At 45.9% G+C, this 23692-nt stretch overlaps 1 protein-coding gene across 1 annotated transcript in view; it reads left to right on the forward strand.

Annotated features, from left to right (window-relative positions):
- SMIM1 (small integral membrane protein 1 (Vel blood group)) overlaps positions 1-23099 on the forward strand; it is a 125769-nt gene extending 102670 nt beyond the window's left edge. Inside the window, exons 2-3 of the mRNA XM_085608858.1 lie at positions 3399-3550; positions 22745-23099. Coding sequence (XP_085464984.1) covers positions 3444-3550; positions 22745-22871 — 234 coding nt within the window. The 5' untranslated portion in view covers positions 3399-3443 and the 3' untranslated portion in view covers positions 22872-23099. The remainder of the gene's footprint in view (positions 1-3398; positions 3551-22744) is intronic.
- Positions 23100-23692: the final 593 nt, after the last annotated feature.

Here is a 23692-nt window from a genome sequence, read left to right on the forward strand (position 1 = left end):
CAGAGGGGCCCTACTCATGCAGGGGCATCCTCTCACACAAAACCCAGTACCCTGCCTTCAGGATTGTTAAGGCCGGTCATAGGGGTGACTGATAGGTTTATGTGTGTAGTGATTTAGAATAGATATAGGGAACCTCCTTACACAGGCTGCGGTAGCAGACCTGTGGTGTCATTTTGAATGGCGTCTCAGTGGTGGCACAATACATGCTTCAGCCCCTGGGAGGCCTCTGGGGTACCTATGCCCTGGGTACATGGTGTACCATATACTAGGGACTGATAAGGGTACCCCAGAACCCAATCTGGAGTGTACCTAAAGTACATGCAATCAATTTACAGGAGAAAGCAGATAGACTGGGGTCCTGAATAGCAGGATCCGAGTCAGTCCAAGTCAAAAACAGTGACACATCAGCAAAAAGTGGGGGTAACCACAAGAGGCAGATCCTACTCTCCTACACCCTGAATCCATGAAAGAACCCCTGGCAGGCTTAAATTATTAATCGTAACGGGTGAGAGTCTTTTTAACACCATAGGGTGATGCCCTTGGGCAAGTACTGAGAGATAGGCTAAACACAGTAGGGGTTTCATCCAATGAAACACCATCAGGCGCCAATGTAGCTCTATCATAAATTGTGTTGCCCTCTTTATTTTAATAGTCTTAGTTTTATTCTTCGAGCTATCAACTGTAAAATTTTACAAGAACACTTAGAGACTATGAACATTTCAAATGTAAAAGGCCATGATAAACAAGCAATAAGTGGAAAGCCACACATTGTATAATAAAAACGTCAGGTGGGTAGTAATATCAAAATGTCGTGTCTGCCTCCACCAATAAATAGTCAGTATTAACTCTGGACATTTAAAAATGGAAGAACATCCATGAGTCATTCTCCATTTAAATCTAAATTCTGAGCAATTGCACAAATACTGGATGCACACTTACAGAACTGGAATATCACCAGTCAGACTGTCAATGTGTAAATGTGGGCCTTGGCATTCTGCACGGCAATTGGGGAGTGAGTGGCACTGTAAAAATGTCTTCTCTCAAAGTTTTTCTTAGTGAAATTTTTTATTCTTCTTTAACCTTTGGGGATTCATTCTTACAGGTGGCAACAAGGCCTTTGTCATTTCTTGACATTCATCTCCCGCCAACTCTGGGGCAGATTTACCAGAATTGGCGCATCTCTGCATATTAGCAGAGATGCATCAGTTCATTTGCATCACGGAAAAAAAAACTTGCGTCACCATGGATGTGTCGCATTTACAATGCATTGCACCGTGGCGCAAAGATAGACAGAAGCGTGGCGCATCTTTCGGCGTAAAGGCAGCGCATTGCTGGAGTCGTGTCGCAAGCATGACGCAACTCCAGCAATGGTGAAGAATGCCTATTTCTATTATGGTGCGTCACTCCTATGCCTGCTTCAAGCAGGCGTAAGGTTTTGACGCAGTGGCGTCATAAAAGTGACTCAGTGAAATCTTGTAGATTTCACTGCATCACTTTTATGAGGCTTTCTCACGTCGGAACACCCACCCTGCATACATTATACCTGACGCAGGTATAATGTAGAGCAGGGTTTTACAACATGACGCATCACCCTAGATGGGTCACGTTGTAAATATGTCGCAACATGGCACATTGTTAACGACAACGCTGCGTCACAGAAGTGACGCAACGGCAGCATAAAGTCGTAGCGAGGGGTTTGTAAATCTGCCCCTTTGTCTTTAACATGAATCATTGTATTGTACTGCAGTTCTATTTATACATAGTTTACTACCTCTGATGAGGCATTGACACGTTTTACATCTAGCAGCGTGCTGCTCCAGAACCCAAGGTTAGTGAATAGGCTGGTGCTAACGGTTATTGTTGGTTATTGGGATTAGTCTTAAGCACTCAAATAAACCATTCTGTGCATCCACTCCAGTCTCTTCTTGGTAGATTGAAGTAATAGAAAGTAGGTGTGACCATTAGTGGACATTTTTGGTGGGGTTAATAAATAAGCTAGGAGATAAAACAGAGTTACGTTTTCGGAGTATTACTTTCCAGAAAAGGAGAGGTTGTGATCTTGAATGAGTTGTGGGCAATTTGCTAAAATATATTAATAGAGATTTAGAGAAGATTTTGGTCAGAGAAAAGAGGTATGCAGAGGATGTGAAGGAAGAAGAAGAGACAAAAAGGAGAGGTGACCATCAAAGGTTATAAATAAAGATCAGTTATTCATGCTCGGTTTTAGAACTAGGACTGTTTTTTGAGATAGCATGCAATTTGAGGATGCAAGACGAGTGAGGATAGTGCTATATTCTGTACTTTGATGGGTGCTAGAGTTAGGCAAACAATCTGTCCACTGCTAAGTTACCACTAGATCACCGCTTTGTCAAGGAGAGCTGATCAGCTCAGGGGGCGGAAGGATAAATGAATGTCTGGACGCAAACCTTGAAGTGAGATTCTGAAAATACTGGAGTGGATGTCTTCTGATGTTGTTTGATATGGCACAAGATGGAGGGTGAGGATAGCTTTCCCAAACAACCACCTCTTGAGTCCTCTGCCTATTAGGCAGCTAGTGATTTCCAGTTCCATCTTAACTTGAAGTGCACAAGTATGGCAATTGTAATACCTGAAAGGTATTTTAACAGGGTAGGCTAGCAAAACTGCAATAGTTTGTAAGATAGCCATAAAGAAAATGAGTGACCTTTAGGAAAAGTGCACAAGGGCATGATGTGGGACTGTGGATGATGTCATTAGAGGAGACGTAAGGTCAGTGGTGGAGTCTTTATTAAGTTAGAGAAGGATGCTCATTGAACTGGATATTCCTTCTCTGTGCCAGTCTCTATTGTTTGTTTTTTATAGTATGATATTGTACAACAGTATAGTGAGCGGTTGAGACTTGGCAGTAATGCATCACTTGTATGGAATTGCAAAAGAGCTGTGGTTTATGATGTATCAGGGATACTGACACTCCCCAAGCAGGGAAACACCATTGAATGAATGAACACCTGGTCAGTCTCAGATTAGTGTATATGAAAAGCTTGTCCGCCTTTTCTCTGCCGAAGAGGTTTGGCTGCAACCATCTGCAGATTGGTTTAGTTAAAGAGAGATTACCAAGGATTGATTTGTAGAAGTGGCAGTGAAGCTATGGAGTTTCTCTTTCTGATGCCCCTCTGTGGGTGGTAAACAGTAGGTGGACTGTCCTTTATGGAATAAGGATGGCTTCTTGACAGGGTGACGGCTGGGAATGACTGGTGAGATCAGTGAGTCAGGTAAGGTTGCGCCTAACATGACTGGCTCCATGTAAGCGCTACCGGCCCTCCAGAGGCAATCTAGGAAACATCTATATGTTTTTTAACCGGCCAATCCAACATTTAAAAGGACATTACTGAATGCAATCCCATATTTTTCCTGTGCAGACTCTGTAAGTGCAATCTGACCCATTGCCAGTGCCGACTGGAAGAATGCAGCCCCAGGACGCGGCTGGCGTGCAGTACAGCAGGTGGAACGACAGCAGCCAGGATGAAGTCAGCGTAACCACAACGCCTGTCGAAGCATCCAAGTGGAACAGGTAAGTTTAAGGAAAACTCAATTGTGATTTGACTATTGATTCCATGCTGGGGCCTGTCGCAACCATCTATACTGAACTTCCTGCTAGGCACTGTCCTTGACTTTGGCAAGTCCAAATCCCTAAAGAAGGAGTTGTGGCCTAGAGCCTAAAGGTATACCAGGAACTGTGTGACCATATAACACAATTTGCCATAGAAGCCTAATTTGCATTTTCACCCACTCTTGAAATCTTGGGGCAATCTGGTGTCTAAGCAGAGCTCCTTCAGTGGAACCCAGCGGGTGGACACAATAATAGGAATAGCGACTCGTTTACCTAAGGTTTGGTCTCATGTAAAGGAGCTAATGTCTTTATTAATCAGGAAGTTCCATATTACCGAAGCATTTACTCTCTACAAACCAGGTTGCGCCCCAGTGGCACCCTTTGGAAATTGTGCATGGGGACAGCCTCCAGGATCCTCTTCCCACATGGGAAGTGTATTCATAGACAGCATTCTATTGGGTGCTCTCTGCATACAAACAATGAGTAGTGCTTAAACTACTAATCCATATAAATTATGTATGAAAGTGGAATAATATGTGGTATGGCTGGGTGGCCTTACCATGTAATATTATCACAATACCCCAAAGATGCTCCTTGGATTCACACCAATAAATAGTTAGCTCAGACTTGGTAAAGTGCAAAGAGCCGTACAGCTTTAATAGATGAACATGTTAAGCATTTTAGAGTACCAACGTGGACGATAACTAATTGACACGACTCGAGAAAAATCCAACACCAAATTATAAAACTAAAGTGTATTTTCATCTTAATTTAGACACCAAAACAAACAGATTAGCATACATATAACCGGAGTTATGGATCTTTGAATCAATACGAAATCAATGCAGTAAAATACATGGAAACGATAACATTCCAGTCAATGGCAAAAACCACTAGTGACAGTCGGTCGCTTGCAGGACGAATTATGTGAAACCCTTACAGGGTTAAGGTCATGAGGGTCCCAGGACCTGGCCACAACAGTTAGATCAATTTTATCTAGCCCGTGAAGTCAGGGTTCAAAATAGTCCTGGCTGACCTTTGTGCTGAACGGGACTCACGCTGGTACTGATTTTACCGCTACATGGTGTTGCAAGAAACAGAATGCAAAAACAAAACAGATACACAGTTGCTGACATAAGATTATGTATGCACGATGTTCCCTGTAGACACAACATCGAGTGTGGGGGTTGTTTACCCAATTGGCGACCAACAAGCCTGGGCAGCTGTAAGCACAGCGAAAAGGTACTGGAACGTCACTGGGTTTGGGGGAGGGACGTAGTGGCCTGAAACTTCAGGACAGGAGAGACTACAACTCCCACAATACACTGGACTGCCTGGATGTGGGCAATCCCACTGAGGTCCCGATGGACAGCAATTCTTTGGATCGGGCGAGTGATTTTGCCTGCAGTTTCCAGGGGACTAGTGCCACTAGTCCAGAGGAGTCTGAGGGTGCTTCTGCCTTCCACACGGGTCCCTCACATGGGAGTGCAGAGTTTTAACCAAGGACAAGGGTTGTTCGCTCAGTCCCAAGTCTGTTGCCACAGGGACAGCGTATCCCTCTTTTGCTTTGTGCTCTGGGTGGCGACCTGGGTGGTCCTTCCTTGTTGCAAGTTTTTCAGATCTGAGGTTCTGGTGTCAGGGGATCCCTTAAATACTAGATTTAAGGGAGTTAATCAATCAATCAGGTTTCTCTTATAGCACGACTACTTATCCAGGAGGGTCTCAAGGCATGGAGGGGTGGGTGGGTGTTGGGGATCTGAGGTTCAGTCAAAGAGCCAGGGGCCATATGTGATAACACATTTTCCCATAGGCACTCAATGGGTAAAAACCTTTGATACATCTGGCCCAAGGTTTTGAAGCTCTTCCTGAATTGCGGCAGCGATGGTGATTGCCTGAGATGCAGAGGACAGGAGTTCCTGGTCTTCACAGCGAGGTAGGAGAAGGATCTTACTCCAGCCGTGGTTTTGCAGATCTGTGGGATGAGAGCTAGGGTCAATTGGGCAGAGTGGAGATGTCTGGTGGGAGTGTAGCAGGAGAGGCGATGGTTGAGGTATGCATGTCTGATGTTTTGGAGAGCTTTGTGGGTGTGTGTGAGGAGCTTGATGGAAATTCTTTTGTTGATAGGTAGCCAGTAGAGGTCTCCCAGGTGGCCGGTGATGTGGCTACGATGTGCGATGTTCAGGATGAGTCTGGCAGAGGTGTTCTGGATGTTCTGTAGCTTCTTTTGGAGTTTATGGGTGGTGCCAGCATAGAGTGCATTGCCGTAGTTGAGTCTGCTGCTGGTGAGCGAATGGGTGACCATTTTCCTAGACTCAGTAGGGATCCACTTGAAGATCTTACAAAGCAGGCGGAGTGTGTGGAAGTAGGAGGGCGAAACAGCATTGATTTGGCAGTTCATTGAGAGCTAGGAGTCCAGGATGTTGCAGCGGTTTCATGCATAGTCTTTGGGTGTGGGGGAGTTCAGAGAGCTGCAGGTCACCAGGGGTCATCCCAGGCGGACGGGGTGGAGTCCAGAATGAGGACTCTGGTCTTGTCAGAGTCAAGCTTGAGGCAGCTATTTTTCATCCAGCAGGCCACTGTCTTCATCCTATTGTGGAAGTTGCTCTTGACAACTGTGGGCTCGTCTGTGAGTGAGAGAATCAGCTGGGTGTCGTCCACGTAGGAAACTATGTTGAGTCGTGACTTCTGACGATGGCTGCAAGCTGGGCAATTTAGATGTTGAAGAGGATAGGGCTCAGGGAGGATCCCTGAGGCACTCCACAGCTGATCTTTGTGGGTTCTGAGTCGAACGGTGGAAGTCTAACTCTCTGTGATTGGCCGGTGAGGAAGGAGCAGATCCATTCTAGGGCTTTGTCGCGGATGCCAGCGTCATGAAGTCTTGCGCAGAGGGTGTGGTGGGAGAAAGTGTCGAAGGTGGCTTAGAGGTCCAGGAGGATGAGGGCAGCAGTTTTGCCTCAATCGAGGAGGGTGCGGATGTCATCTGTAGTGGCCAGGAGAGTTGTTTCAGTTCTGTGGTTGCTTCTGAATCCCAGTTAGAAGAGGTCCAGTATGTGGTTTGTTTCCATGAACTCAGAGAGTTGGGAGTTGATAGCTTTCTCGAAGGGCTTTGGCTCATAAAGGGGAGCAGAGAGATGGGTCTGTAGTTCTGGAGGTCCATCGGGTTGGCAGAGGGTTTCTTCAGCATGGGGTTGATCTCTGCGTGCTTCAAGTCTTCGGGGAAGGTGGCGGACTTAATGGAGCAGTTGCTTCTGCGGCAGAGTTCGGGTGCGATGGGTGAAGATATGGTGACGGCAGGGATCCAAAGGCTCCCGAGTGGATGCTCTTAATGATCCTGAGGGTGTTGTCCTGGGTGAGGGTGGTCCAATTGGTTACGTTCTGCTAGGGTCTGGAGCCATTGGGTGCGGTGGTTGCGGGAAGAGTGGATGGGTCTTGGGTAGCGAAGCTTTCGTAGATCTCCTTGATCTTGTGGTGGAAGATGGTGGCAAGGTTGTTGCAGAGGTCTTGAGAGGAGCGAATGTCTGCTGTCTCTGTGCTGGGTTTGGCAAATTCTTTGACCACGGCAAATAGTTATTTGCTGTTGTGTGCATTGGCGTTAATGCATTCCTGGATGGCTGCTTTCTTTGTTGTTCTGATGAGGTGGTGGTATACGGTGATGGCAGTTTTGATGGCTGCGTGGTTTGCCATGATCTTGTTGCTCCTCCATCTTTTCTCAAGCCATCTGCAGATGTGCCTGGACTCTTGAAGGGCGGGGGAGAATCAGCTGGCTTTCTTGGAGGGTTGCTTGTCAGAGGGTTTCCTTTGGGTGACCCATTGTGTTGGTGAAGTTGGGGATCCAGCGGTGGAGGTTACGTGCTGAGGTGTTGGCATCCATGGATGCCGGTGGTGGGGTTTTGCTGAGGGAGGTGGTGAGTTGCTCTTCAGTGACTTTGTTCCAGCTTCTGCGAGGATCACGGTGGGCGTGGTGGTGTACGGTGGGTTTGGGGAAGGAGAAGTGGACGCACTTGTGGTTGGTCCAGTGTGGCTCGGAGGTGTGGCTGACGGAGATGGTTTTGCTTGCGGAGACGATGCGGTTGAGCGTGTGTCCTGCTGAGTGGATTGCCGTTGTGACCAGTTGTTTCATTCCAATGGTGGAGAGGTTCCCCAATAGGGAAGAGGTGTTGTGGTTGTCGAGGTTGTTCAGGTGGAAATAAATGTCGCAGAGGAGGATTTTGTCCATTGAGGCAAGAGCATGCTAAGTGATGAAGTCGGCTATGGTTTCTCTGAAGAGGGGCGGGGTATGCGCGGTCTGTAGATGAGGGTGCCGCAGAGGGTGGCGTTTGGGTTGGTCTGGATTTGTAAGTGGAGGTGTTCCATGTTGGGTGAGTGGTCATCAGAGCTGGTTTTGAGGTGGAGAGTGTTTATGTATATGATGGCGATGCCTCCTCCTGGTTGGTTGACACGATCCCTGTTGTTGATTTTGTAGCTGTCGGGGATGACAGTTGCGATGTCCAGCGCGGAGGGGGGGATTCATCCAGGGTACCGTTAAGAAGGCAACGTCAGGGGAGATGGAGTCGAGCAGGTCCCATGATCTCTACGGCTTGTCTTTTGTGGGAGCAGGTGTTGAGTAGGATGCATAGGAGGTGGTCGGGTCGGGTCCGGTTCTTGAGGGTCGTTTGATTGATCTTTCTGGTGTGCAGATGCAGGCGAAGCTGCAGTTGCAGTTGTGGCAGGTGAACCGGCCTTGGGTTCTTAGTTGATGCGAGGTGGCAGGTGGAGGAATGTCCGGAGTTTATAATGTGGAGGTTGCTGGAGGTTGCTGGAGTTGTATCGGTGGATGGGCCGAGGACCAAGGTCTGTGGCACTGGGTGAGGTCCAGGCACGGATGGCGCAGACTGGCTTACCTTTGGAACGCCAGCTGCATGCCAGCTGTGCAGCCACCATTAAGTATTGTTGGTGAGGGCTGGACAGGTGGGAAGCGGGAAAACGGCACGGAAGGGTGACAGGGCCACGGGGGCCGAGCAGTGACAAGGGCACAGAAGGGAAAAAGGCACAAAAAGAGGAGAAATAAGAAAAAGTGAAAAAAGCTAAAACAGAGAGAAAAGCAACAGATAGATCAAAAGGAAGGTGAAAAAAAGAGCAGAGGAGTAATAGGCAGAAAGCAGAAAATAGCACTAGAGGGGGCGGGCCCATAGGGGCACACAGCGGCAAGGGCACGGAAGGGAAAAAGCCGCCAAAAGAGGAGAAATAAGAAAAAGTGAAAAAAGCTAAAACAGAAAGAAAAGCAACAGATAGATCAAATTAAAGGTAAAAAAAGCAGAAGAGCAATAGGCAGAAAGCAGAAAGAGAGATGGCAGAGAGCAGCAGCAGAGGAGAGATGCTTCCCACTGGACCACCAGGGATACGGGCCTCGAACTCCAGACCTGGAAGGGTCAGGAGGCAATAGCTACCAGTCAAAGTTGTGGGCCAGGGAAGCAATTTACTGACAAGGTCAGTAAGATCACCCCTTCACCGCACTGTGGCTGCCATTCAGTAGTGTTGGGGAGGGCTGGACAGCTAAGAGGCGAGAAGTGGGAAAATGGCGCTGGAGGGTGATGGGGCCGTGGGCCACGGAGGGGAGCAGCGCAAGAGCATGGAAGGGAAAAAGGCACAAAAAGAGGAGAAATGAGAAAAAGTGAAAAAAACAAAAACAGAATGAAAAGAAACAGATAGATCAAAAGGAAGTTGAAAAAAAGAGCAGAGGATCAATAGGCAGAACACAGAAAGACAGAGAGCAGCAGCAAAGCAGAGATGCTCCCCACTGGACAACCAGGGATATGGGACTCGAACTCCAGACCTGGATGGGTCAGCGGGCAATAGCTATCAGGCGGAGCTGTGCAGCGGGGGAAGCAATTTACTGACAAGGCCAAGGGTGTGGGAGCTAGGAGCCAATGGACAGCTAGTCCCTGCAGCTAGTACGTCCCTGAGATGGCCACATCCAGGGGTGTAGTTCACCGTTTCTACTCAGAACCCTCTATTGTGCCACTCCTAAAGATGGCAGGAATCAAATTGTGGTGACCATACCAGGCTGCTCACACTGGAGGTGTGGCCAGCCTTCGGGGGTGTACACCTTCCTGCATAGCCACTTTCCCACCTGTCCGGGTGCAAATTGTGCCTGAGGCAGGGGGCTGTTTTCTCTACTGGTAGGCAGCCCTGATGCATATCAGAGGCGGTGCAGCCTTTGAAACTCACTGCCTTGATTTGCCAATTCACTAGCTTGCTTGGGAGGAGGGAAGTGTGACCTCCTTCCTGCCCAATTCTTTGTTTCTGTCTCCTAGAAGTGATCACACTCCCTGGCAGGAGGTCAGAATCTTGTCTTCATGGCAACAGGTTTGAGAAAACGTGGGCTGGTCAGCTACAACACAGTGAAGCTGGAGAACCAGGTGGTCAACCTCTAAGGTTGCATGCCATGTCACCCAGGACAGGAGATTCCTGTCAGGGATGAGAAGGTATGTTGTTTGATACCAAACATGACTTATTTTAGTGGTACCATAATGAAGCTGCCAATATTGAGAGTTTCTGGTTGGTAGCTTGTTTTGTCCTATTGACCTATAACATTTATGGTAGTTTCCAATGGGGAAAGCCACTATAGGGACATATAGGCTTTCACTTATATGTCTTCCCCTTAAATAGACTGTGCCCTGCCTCCTGGGCTGAGGAGGCCTACCTTATGGGTGTCTGACATATAATATAGGCAGTGCATTTGACTGTGCCACACATGGTGAGGGCGCAGTTGACTTTTGCAGTTTGTACTTCTCCTGCAGTCTGCAATGGCAGGCCTGCTGCCAGTAGTTTGCTTGGATCACCTAGGGTGGCACAAAACCATGCTGCAGCCCCGGGTACCCCTGGTACCATATACTAGGAATTTATAAGGGGGTAAAGTCTTTGCAAATTTCGGATTACCTAGTCAAACATAACAGTTTTGTGAGAGAGCTCAGGCACTGTGGTCTGGGCAGCAGACTCCAGTACACTATCAGAGCCAAGACCATTAGCATTTGGAGCAAAAAGTGAGGGGTGACCATACAAAAAGGGGCAATTTCCTACAATATACAACCCAAGAAGGCATCAGGTAAACCAAGTATTAGTGTATGTAACGCTAATCAGGACTGTGTGCGTATTTGTAATCCAGTCACTAACTTCTAACTCTGGTTTCCTCTAATTTCCTTATTTATCTAAATTGTGAGATCCAGAGCAGACCACTTTATCTTTCTTTGTCGTAGTTCTTAGTTTGGACCCTGTTCACAATGGTAAATTCAGTCGCAAACAGAAGTTTATGACCTAATTTAACTATTTTATTGCCTGCCAATAATTCACAAAGCAATTTTTGGCAAGTGTAAGCCCATTTAGGTGCGTGGGGAGCTCTACCATTAGCGCAGAACTCTCCTCACCCATTAATCTTACTCAGAAAATAGGCATTTGAAGGCTTGGTTTGCCTTGGAAGTTTGTGAATGCCCACAATCAATGTTGTTTTCTCTGCTTTCACAAATTCCTCCCACACCCTTTCCACTGTGATAACAGTAGGATTTTATCCAGGCAAGGTTGGACAGGGAAAGGGTCAAGCCTATATTTGGTGGGATGATGGGGAATCGCTTTCTCAATGGGGTAGTAGTCTTTCCCCAAGGACAAAAAAGTGTGCTTTTCCTCAGGAAATTCAATGACCCCTTCCATCCATGTAGAGTTATCTGTTTTGCAAAACCCCTTCCATGGAGACTAGGAGGCATATGTACAAGTCCCTATCGCCACCACTACGTCACCTTTTACGATGTTGTGGTGCGGATAAGGACATTGCCTTATTCACAAGGCAGTGTTAAGCCTTGTAAATAAGGCACCCTTTCACGCTATGCTTAGCTTGAAAGGGGTGGCCAGTGGGTATTGCGGTGCACGTTCGCCCAGTGACACCCATTGATTTTTACGCTGCCCCCTATTTACAAGGGCAGCGTAAACAGGAGGCAGTGCCAAAATTAAGACCGGGTGGCGAAACGAGAAGAAATGCATTATTTCCCCTCGCTTTTGCTTGTGCAGCACACATGGAAAAAGCAAAATGCCTTGGATTGTTTATGTATTTCTTAAGTGGCGGAGTTAGGCGTTAAGCCATGGCGGCTAATGCCTCACTCTGCCACTTCCTCAAACATATGCCCCTAGGTCTCTGATTTACAAGTTACTTGATCTTCCCAAGATTGTGCCAAGAAACCTGCACGTGGGCAATGGAATGTGTGTGAATAGTGTTAAGTTGGAGATCTCTGCCCACACTTTTCTGACTTTATTTGCGAATAGGGCCAAGAGTAGTTAGCTTTGTTTGGCAAAAAGGGCACTTTACTTTGCTAGGCACTAGATGAAGATTGAGGTGCCTGATATCTATATGTACACCTGCTGCACAAACAGATCTAAAATGTAGTCAGAATCTATACTTTTAATGCTTACATGGATATTTTAAGCTTCTCAGTTAAACACCTGTTTTTGGGCGCTGTTGCTTCTCATCATATGCTACATCCGGCCACAGAATAGAATTAATGCTCCCATTCTGAGGCAGTGCCAGACAGGTGGATTTTGAATTATGGTGAAAGAATTTCCATTCACACGTGTAATCCAATTAGGTTCTTCAACATACTTGCTGTGGAAAATGTTGCTGTTTTGAGTTCTTCAGCATGGTTGCAGATGGTAGAAGACCTAGGGAGCATTTCCTGCTTATAAGGGATGTTACATTTACCTTTTAGTAAAAGTCTGCTCCGTTTACATGTGGGTCAGAGTTAACTCTGTCAAAAGTGGTGACCGATCAGTCCCCCTAAAGTGAGTGGCCATCCACCACTATTTTTGGGGCATTTCTCTTTGCATTTGACAGACCCAGGGGTGGACTAATATGTAGGGGCATTGACTCACTACACATTCTGCAGGGTTTAGATTGGTGGCAAAGATTCCAGTGGCATGAATGAGCTATCTCCCATTCTTTGTCACAATCCTGTTAGCGCCTCTAAATCAGACTGTTGACTTGTTTCACGGGCATCTGATTAATCACGTTGTTTTAACAATGCTAGTGGGTCAAGCTTAAGTTTTATAAATAGCCAAATCAAAACCTGATTCACAGCACTCAATTTGAAAATATTTCTTTCATCCCCATCAACCACCAAATATTCAAGAACAAACAGCTGACTCTTACCCATCACTTCAGACGCCAATTGCAATCAGTCTCCATCTGGATGGCAGTGACTTCAGTGGCGGCTGGTGATACTTATAAGCGCTGAGCATAAAAGGTTGCTTTGACTTTTATGTAGTGAGCGACGTGGGCAAGCTTAATGGACAAACGTGGGGTCCAACTGGATCCTCCTCCAGAAGAAAAATTGGAAAAAGATCTGCACATCTTCAACTACCGCTCTTTCCTCTTCAGGACCCTCTTTTTACTCTTCCCTGAATTCACTTTTTTGCATCTCCCTCACTTCACCCCGTTCAAACATACACTGCACTCACTCACATTTAAGCAATTTATTTTACTTTTGCTTTTGCCCTGTAAATATTTTGCCATCTGTGCACCCCCTTCACACATATTTTCACAAGATTGAAATTACAGCTGGAATACATGACCATTGTTCTGTGTGCTCTGCAGAGAGGCAATCCACTGACAGGTACTATTGCTTTTGCATTTGGGTCAGTGTCAGAGCTCTCAATCAAAGCCCCTCATAAACACCTGCACGGCTCAAAGTATGCACGAAAAAAATACAGAAAGTAAAACAACGTGATAAAATAGTTAACTCTCGAGGGAGGCAAGCTTAAGTAAAACTTGAAATAAGACAGGAACTAAATCACTGACCTGCATTGCCTTAATGTTTTTAATGGTCATTGCTTATAAATCAAATCTTGTTTTTGGCATTTATATTGTTAAGTGCACGAAGATCAGGCCAGTTTTAATGTCATACAGCAGATAACTGTCCATTGTAAGCACATATCTGTTCTTTGCCCTTGACTCGGATATATGTATCAACTGCACAATGGAACAAGAACACTGGCCTGCTCATCTTTTGCATCCATTTCACGGGGGAACAAAAGCTGCAGCTCTACTTCTCACAGAGCAAGCGACGTGCAGCCAGGGCCTGGGGTGTCTCAGTGAGGGAGGTTAGCATGGCGAGGGTTCTCAGAACAACTTACATCATCGAAGATTAGCATTCAAACACTACATCACATTGGACAAGGCACCAAAACACATGTATATCAGTGCTTGCATCCAATCTATGCCTGTGAATGATGGACGGCTGCTCTCATGTTGGGAGGGAGACTCCAACGCCCCAAACCATGATGCTGACAGTGTCATTTGCCTATAGAATACTGCCATAGACTACAATGGCAATGATTCAAAAGGAAAAACTTCAGAACAGTAAGCCCTGCATCGTGCATCCCAGTTCAGAAAGTTGATTTTCTGTCTGGCTTTGTCTCCTGATTCAGAGCGAGGCAGGGCAGGAAGCCTGGGACACACAGCCTAGACTTAATTACATCGATTTGTTTAGAGATATGATCATATCTCTAAATAAATTGATCTCTTTAATATTTGTACAGTAATGTGAAGGAAATAATTTCAGGGGGGTGCAGCCCCAGAGCCCTAATGGAGAATGCATCCCCTGAGTGACTTCATTCTGCCCACAGCTTCAAAACTGCTGACCTTCCAAAGGCAGTGAGTACAGATGTTTGGTAGGGTGAGCTCATTAAGCCCAACAGAGAGAGGTCATTTTTGAGAGGGCATGTTTTGTTGTTGGGGGTCATGCTGAAAGGTAAGAAAGCTTTTCGATGAAGATATTTCCGGTCCTGGTTACACCTTCAGCTTATGCCAGGAATGTTTTAAGAGCTGCTGTATTCAGGGATGCAGCTGGTTACAGAGTCTAACTGCTCTCTTTTGGAGGACTTCCTCCTAGGCTGCTTTTTTTGAATTGTTGGTTGGTTGCAGGGCTGGTCCTAGGATTTTTGGGGCACCAGGCCGAATAGGAACATGAGGGGCTACTATAGTTTGCATAATATTTAACCTCACAGGAAGTGACAGCAGAGGCAGTGACATTACAGGAAGTGACATCAATTAACAATTATCTGGCATCACTGAAGCCTCTTTGCAGGAAGCTACTTACCTACTGTGGATAACAATTAAAGGCTAAAAATATAAAGAATCCTAATCAAACAAGTACAAATAATGTCAAGCTCTATTAAGTGAAATACATTGCATTGATCGAACTAGGTGGAAAAGCTGGTTCTGTGTCTCTCCAGAACTGATATCATTATTGCAATGTTCACAGATAGTTTACAGATTAGTGCATGATTAACATTCCAAGATAGATTGTCACAGAGCTATACAGCAGATCTTCAAGCGACACCTCAAACTTCCCTTTATGCCAATGAGATCGATGAATAAGTCATTTTGGTTTCCAGCAGCCATGGGGGATCAACACAAAGAGATGCATGCTAGATGAGGTGAGTGAACTGCAAATGCTGCAGTACAGAACAGAAAGCACAGATTGCCAGAGATAAGAGGAGGAGACAGCCCAGATGTCTTACACAGGTAGGGTGGTTGATATATTGGTAGGCAAAAGCACCAACTGCTAGACCACAACAACACTGAGTATCTAAACACCAATTGCCCTCAAACTCCATGTTTAAGAGATAAAAAGAGCTGAGCTAACTTTAATATATAAAGATGAAATGGCTGAAAAGAGATACAAATTTGCCTTCAGCAGAAAAAAAACTCCCAAAAGTTATAACGAACCAGTCACTAAGCAGGCAAGTAGTAAATTAAAGCAATAAAACAAAAGGGACTTGCTATAGTAAACTCTTTGGGGCAGATTTACAATAACTGGCGCATCCCTGCATATCAGCAGGGATGCGCCAGTTATTTTGCGTCACGGCAGACACCTCTAGCACCACCATGGAGGCGCATCTGATGTCGTAAATGTGGCCCAAGCGCGACGCAACTCCAGCACTGCTTGGGGGCGCCCTATACTAGCTGTGCTGCATCACTCCTTACGTCTGCTACAAGCAGACGCAAGGTTTTGACGCAGCGGGGTCGGAAAAGTCACTGAGTGAAATCTTGTAGATGTCACTCAGCCACTTTCCTGAGGCATTCCTGCGCCGGAACACCCCCCCCTTGCGCCGGAACGCCCACATGAAACCTGGCGCAGGTTTCATGTGGCGCGGGCTTTACAACGTGACGCATCTCCCTAGATGCGTCACGTTGTAAATACCCTGCAGCATGGTGCTGGCTTTGCGCCGCCGCTGCTTCACAAAAGTGACGCAACGGCAGCGCAAAAGTGGCGTGCGGGGCTTGTAAATCTGCCCCTGTGTTGTTTACATCTATAAGTACAAGAGATCCAGCAAGATGGAATAGCTATAGGTTTGGGGAGGTGGTGGGTGACTTGCAAAATAAAGCCAACACAATTCCAAAGATTTACAATTTTAAAAAGGGAAGACACTTGCCAAAATGCAAAGGGTAAGTAACCAAGCAGCACAACTCACATTTAGCCTACGATGTAATAATCAAATTGCACCTGGCTGTTGCTTAAAGAGATACAAGACTCTTGCAAGACCCCTTCGATCATCCACAAGTCACTCTAGCCATGCACCAAGCTTCCTAACCAAACACTTTTGGTCCTTCCACCCTCCAATGCAAGATCTGCCTCCTTGAACATTCTGGATACCTACCTACTCATATATATCAACGATTGGCAAATCACTCAGTGTGCTTTATTGTACGATCTGGAATTATCCCTACTCCTCAGCAGCCCCCCTCTCTTTGTACACTCACCCTTCTTTACCTCACCACCCACAAGGCGCCAATTCTAACTGTGCTGCTGAAAAGCAGCAATTTCCCCAGGCTTTGGTTTCACGCCTTGTGTTTTGTGACTTTTTGTTGTGGGAGAAAGTGCACCCATTCCGTGCCTATCCAGGCCGGCCCATTGTCATGCTGCACATGACAATGAGCTGGCTGACTTTGTGAACACCGTCAAACTTACCCTGTGCACACCAACCCTAAGTCGGCAGTGGTCTTTTGAGTTGAGCCCCACTCACCAAGACAGTCCAAGCCAGGGGTCAGTTTACCAAGCCATAGGCCCATCGGTCCACTTTGGATTTTCCGACTACATGCCTATCCGAGCCTGGCCCCTTTCCCTGGGCCACACAACACTTAAGTGTTGCAGATTGGCTTATATTCCTTATCACTTCAAAGGACAGTTGGAGCACACTGAGACATAGATGTTTGTTGAGGATTGGGGTACTATTAGTCACACAGAAAGATTTTGGGTATTTCATTCCATTAACACGTTCTCGAAGTTCCATCATTTTAAAAAACGGAAACAGAATGACTGAATAAGGTGCTTATGTCTCTCATCCAGCCTCTTACTTTCTCTCTCTTGTTCTGCCACATTTACATCTATCTTTTCTCTCCATACTTAACTCTTTACCTCTCAATTTTCCATTCAGCCTCTCAACTTGTTCTGCTGTTCCTGCCCCCTCTTATATCCACATCTCCATTTCTTGCTCAACTCTTCACATTTCAATTCTCCACCCAGCATTTCATCTTTTCTGCCGGTCCAACCCTCCTAAATCCACATAGCAATTTTCCTTTTCTGTGTCCCATTCACACCCAGCTCTCTCCCTTCATCCTCCAGCCTCATACTTTCTCCCACTGTTTCTTTCTCCCTTACATCCACCTCTCACTTCCATGATTTACACTTCACCTCATCCCTCCTCCTGCCTCGTACCTTAATTTGTAAAATAATGACTGCTGGTGCCCAAAGCGCTGCTCAGAAACTCGTGGTCAGATTCATTATATATCAGTGCGCCAAATTCCGAGGCTGCATGGTCCTGCATCTTCCTCAAGCTTCTTTATTCCACTGCCAACTATTTTATCTCACTCTTAGAGGATCTTGCTTTCTCCCCTGGTGACTGTTTTTCTCTCTTTCTCCTTCTTTCTGGCTTGTGTGTTTTTCCCCCTCTTGGTCTCGTTAAATGCCTGACGCAGACAAATAAGGGCTGGCGGCCCCCATCAGCAATCGCCGTCTCAAATTAAGCACTGCTTTGACATTTCTTTCTGATTCTGTTCCTCTTACATCCACCTCTCTCTCCTGTCTGCTATACACATCACCTCCTATCTCTCTCCAGCATCTTACCTTTTCTTGTTGGTTCTGCCCCTCTTACATCCATTTCTTCTCTGCATCTCTCCCATAGCCTCTTAACCTGTTCTTGGTGGTCGTGTCCTCTTACATCGTGATCTGCCTCTCACCAGTCCCTCTGCCACGACTTAAGTTGTTATGATCCTGCCTCTCCAATCCATACTCCCCTTCAGTTTTTATCTTTCCCTCCAGCCTCAACATTTTTCTCTGGTTCTGCCCCCTTTACATCACCTCTTCCCACCATGGGTTAGTCTTCATGTTTCATCTCCCTCCTGCCTCTACCCTCCTCTTGCATGCTCTGTCCCTCTAACATACACCTCTCCCCTCCATGCTCTTCTCTTCATATTTCATCTCTCCTCACTATATTATCCTCTTGCTGGTTCTGACCTTATAACATCCTCTGTATGCTGATCTTTACTTGGCTTGTCTCCCTCAGTCTCTTACCTCACTTCACTTGTTCTCCTCTTTTATGTCCTCCTCTCCACTTCTGGACTCCCTACTCCTCATACCTTTTTGAGCAGATTCTGCCCGTCTTATATCCCTCTCTTTTGCATGGCATGCCCTTCCTCTCATCTCTCTTCCAGGGCCATAGCTACCATTTGGTGCAGCAGATGCAGTGGCACAGGATCTAGAGCTCTGATAATTGCTGTATTTTACAACCCCAACAGAAGTCAAAGGGGCCATTTTCCTTCCTTGCACCAGGGCCTATGGTATTCTTGCCACGCTACTGCTCTCTCCCAGCCTCTTCCCTTCTGTCACTGATTCATGCCTGTTTCATCCACCTCTTTCTCTTCTGCGCCTCCCTTTCCTCCACCCACTTACTCTTCCCTGCTAATTCTGCCTATCTCTCTTTCCTACTTTACTATCCCCTATCAGCTCTTCTCCCTCCTCACACCTTCCCCCATTTGTCTTACCCAGTTTATAAGCAACTCACCTGGCTATGCTCTGCTCTACTCCCTTTCCCTTCTTCCTTGGTGAGAAGTGGCCATTGTGATGCAACGTCATTTTTAGGTCTCGCTGAGCCCCAGCGCTTGCGCTGGCTCGGAGAGACATTTTGTATCTGGGAATTTTCAAGTGCTGCCTGTGGCCTAAAGCTTGAGTGCACGCGAGCGTGCACGCGCGCAGCCGGCAATCACTGATGCGCGCGCATCACTCGCATGCCGTCCCGTCCTAGCGATCGCGATCACTTTCGCTTTGATCGCGATCGTATTACTTTCGCTTTCACGGCCGCGCGGCCGTTACTTTCACGGCCGCGCAGCCAATGCTTGTTTCTTTAGACAGAGCAACTCCGAGAGGCTTGACTATCACAGCCATTTCCCTTTTATTTGAAAAATGTGTGCCACTTCATTTATTTGCGTGTGATTTTGAATGTAACGCCTGCAGCTGATGTTATTGCCTGAACTGCAGGAATGTGGATATTTTGTAATTTGCAGTAAATAAAATATTGTTCCCGATAGCAATGTTCTAGAATTTTTTGTGTTGTTTAACCCGTAGTAGGGAATAAGCATTGTGCTAGATAAGAAATTGGTGCGTTTTTCAGTCATGTATTATATTTGTCTTCAGGCATATTTAGGTAAGCATATTTCTGCCACTGGTTTGGTCTCGTAGAGCCATCGAAGTGCGGGTGTTCTTTCTGTATAGTTCTGGGCTGTTCACCCATTGGGGTCCAGCTGGTCAATGACACGCCGTGGCTATGGACAGGGAAGAAAGATCTTGTAGATATTTGGGGTTTTAAATTATTGGACCATGTTTGCAAAGCGTGTTTGACATTTACGCTGCCTCGTGGCTCTGGTTTGGTGATGTGTATTTCATGTGATATAAATTTACCATGAAATAAATAATACACTATAGTTATGAATCAGCTGGGGAGATTGTTTTGATTTACAAGGAGTTGCAACACGGCGAGCTGATTTAGGCATTCATCCATCCCTGATAAAATGCTTACAGGAACTGTTATCTATTATATATATATTTTTCACGAAATCAATAATCTGGAATGCATACCATGCTGGACTCCAGTACAGACATCCGCCTCCCTGCTGAGGTAGCGATCTTCTCTCGTTTCAATGTTTGTCTTCCGGTACGAATGAAGAAAGAAAAAATCTAACTTAAAAAATTAATTGCCATATTTTGACTTGCAAAACGACACCTTTTTTAGTACTTTAAGTATGTTGGCTAGCTTCCGTCTGCAGCCACATCTGCTTCTGTCTACAGGAGACTTTTAATAGCTCCTTTACAAAGGACTTTTATTGCCTCATTAATCAAACCGGTGTCCCAACCAGTCTTACCTAAAAGGAATGCAAACATTCCCCTGCTCTGTTCAGAGGAAGAAGGCACAGAAACACTTTTATAACGGCAAGTGATTTCAAGCTATGCCAAAGCAGAAACTCGGGTGCAGTTCAGTGGGTTTATTTGAAAAGGATTGTGTGGAGTCTGGGTATTTAAACAGTTGCCTGTTCATCTGACCTCCTTAGAATGCGCTGTATGTTCTATAATGCTGATGTTTGCTCCTGTATGACCACACAGCCTTGAAATATCAATAGCTTTAAAGTGCACTGAAGACAGGGGAATATATTCATAATTATATTTTCATTGTGTTTTTTCTCATGGTAATGAAAGATATTACTTTGGCCGGCCAAGATTATTCTTTAGTTACGATACTGCAAGGAGTATGACGGATATTTTCCTAAAACATGTTTATTTATTTCAAAGGACACCTCATTGTCATAAAATAGCATGGAGAGGGGGGATAGTGGTGCATGCTCTGTTTTTATAACATTTATTAAGGAGACAGCTTCACGATGGCCGCATACAGAATGTTATAGCTCTGTTGACTTGCATCAAGGCACTTGTCTTTGTGCTTTAAAGTGCCTTAGAATGTGTCCATAACTGTTCACTAACGCGAGCATATATTTCTAAACTTCAGACTACATGAACCAGTGTGTAGCATTTGTATATCTCTTCAATTCCTGGCTTGCACAACACCCAGGATAATGTGCTGCCTGGCTAAACACTTATAAGGTCCCAAAGGCGAGACCTATTGGCTATGCCAATGCTTGTTTGTTTTGAGTTTGAGCCCTGTAGGATACCCCTGCATTTCATTCGTACAGCGAGCACTTAACACTTAAGGGAACTTTAAGAATCCGTCTAAGAACCGCTGTGGTTATGCAGATACAGTGATGAGGCTCAGAGACATGGGCCAAGAAGGGAAGGTGATAAAAAAACACACATTTAAAATTGTTGAGCTGAAATGTTTTGAGGGAGGTGACGGAGAATTGCTCAATGGAATTGGAATTGCAGCCAGCAGCCCAGCACAAGCACCTGCCAATGGGTTGAAGGCTGAAGCCCTTTCTTTCAAAGGCTGTGGGGCTCAGAGAGGGGGCCCCTTCTTTTGCGCTTCGCATGGTTGGGAAGTTATATAGGGAGGGCGGTACGCCTGTGCTCCGGCCTCTTTGAAAATGGGGCACAGTGGTGCGAGGCCCCAATGAATGTGATCAGGCGCGGGGCTCTGGGCAGCTGCTGACACTGCCCATGCCTAGCGCCGGTCCTATTGGTCTGGGTCAGGGCAAATGACAGCTCCTACCCTCTTTTCACTGGTGGAACGCAAAATGATGGGGGCCGCCTGCAGAATGTGCTGAGTGGCCTCTGAGACTCTCCCATATGTCACCGGTATTCATGGTCCTAAGTTTGATTGGGGGCCCCTTGGAGGGTGGGGGCCCTCTACACCGTAGGGGCTTTCGCTACACCCCTGCCTATTAGCTATGTAGAGGGACTAGCTTGTTATTTAGTCTCCCTTTTTAGGTCTCGCCTGAGCCAGCGCTTTAGCGCTGCTCTGGCGAGAGTTTTAGTAAGTGGGTTTTGGAAGTGCAAACTAGTGGCTTTTCAGGCCTCCAGCTACAGTGCATGTGCGCCGGGCGCGCGCACCATTTGTCAGCCTGCGTGATCACTTTCGCGGCCGCTTTGATGTTCTCAGTGAGCCGTGCGGCCACTGACAACATCAAAGCTGCCGCGAAAGTGCACACCATTTGCCAGCCTGCGTGTCTCTCTTCGCCTTAGTGCGCGCAACGTGCCCTACACCCCCCCTTATCCCACTTCCTGCTTGTTATTTTCTTCCTGCTAGGGGCTCAAGGTTAGGGTTAAATCTGAACCTCGCCGCTGTGGCTTTCTTACAAAGTCCCTTTAAGTTAAAAAAAATAGAAGAGCGTGCCGATGTTGCCCCGAGTCTAAAATAAATATCCTCGCGTTTTTGTTGACTGCCCGCTGCGAGCTCTAGTGGTCCGCATTCTTTCCACACACCTGAAAAGCCTTTTGTCTCGACTCCAACGGTTGCTTCTGCCCCAAGATAATCGTGACCATGTTTTCCTGACGCTTAAATATGAAGGTGAAGCACCGTTCACTTGGTGTTGCTCACGTGGTATCCCAATTGAATATCAAAAACTTTATTCCTCCATTCTTGTTGACAGTGTTTACATGCACTTTGGTCAACCGACCGGACAAGGGTTTTTCAATTTGAGATGTTTGTATTTGAAACAGGTTGAAGAACTTGTAGCAGAAAAATTAATTCTGAAATAAAAGGTTGACTTTGAGAAAGTCGTTTTTACATTCAGTTTGCTCATGAAAGATGTATGATGCCATTTTGAAAGCAAAGGAAACAAGCATTGGCATAGCCAATAGGTCTCGCCTTTGGGACCTTACAAGTGTTTAGTTATCCAGCACAAAATCCTTGGTGCAACAACATCAAGTGTTGCATGGCTAAACACTTAAAATGTCCCAATGGCGAGACCTATTGGCTATGCCAATGCTTGTTACCATTGGCCAGCTGTGTGGTATTTGCTTATTGCATATTTACTGCAGCATACTAATTCCCTATTTATGCCACCGTCCATTATTGCGTTTTGTAGCGTTTATAAAGATGGGTGCAGATGATTTGAAGCAAATGTCCGCGGAGCCACTAAAACATAAAATTTAAAATACTCACATATTTTTTATTTCTTTTTTTTCTCAGACTCTACAGCCTGCTGTGCACCGGGAAGTGTGGCATTGCTGTGAAGGTGATCGGTGGCATGGCATTGTTTTGGATCATTTTCATCATCGGCTACCTTACAGGTTACTACGTTCACAAGTGCAAGTAGGATGAGGGGAGTGATAGATGCCAGAAGACAGTACCAATGTGCCAAGCGAAACGTCATCGGTTTTGCAGCAGAGTCGTCGCTCACTGGTCAACAGAGACATTACACAAACAGTAATGATTGTACTTAAGGCCTATAATGCACTCAAACGGGTTTGCCACTAAAAGGACCAACCTGATCTGCACATTTGTTATTTTTTCACCTTATTAAAAGAATATGATTTTTGAACGATTTTGAGAGATTTATAACATAGGCTGAAAATGTCACCAACCTCAGGTAGATTATTCAGAGTTTTTACTTGGAATGACTGTGGCTAAAAAGTGAGCATTCCTCAGGGGCAATGTTCATATCTACATCTTCTTGTGCTGCTTTTCTTGGAAATGCCATGAACATGAGTTAAGGAACTGGTAGCATGTAGATGACCAAGGGGAATCTATAACAGACCGGATAGTGTTCCACATTTTATTTTACTGTTGGTATCAGTTGCCCAATGATAAGAAACTCTTTCGGTTTGGTAATAAAAATGTCCCTTTTCTCTTCCTGTCCCCAGACTTGCGGCCATTTTGTGAGGGAGGGCCTAGTAAATAGGATAGGTCATGAGTTAAGCTTCCTTTTCTTGCATAAAACGTGATTTCCGGCATCTAAATACAAGTGCTTGCATGACCTAGGAAAATCCATTCAGGAACAGAGGAGACAGAAACAGGCAGGCAGGATTGAATTGACTAATTTCCAACAAATGTATCCTGCAGGTGTGGCCTGTTCGTGAGCCATGGTGAGTGTAAGTGGAATAAACACAGTTTTACTCGGCGAGGAGACATACACAA

This window comes from Triturus cristatus, chromosome 1_2 (assembly GCF_964204655.1).
Source record: "Triturus cristatus chromosome 1_2, aTriCri1.1, whole genome shotgun sequence".
Classification (NCBI taxonomy): Eukaryota; Metazoa; Chordata; class Amphibia; order Caudata; family Salamandridae; genus Triturus; species Triturus cristatus.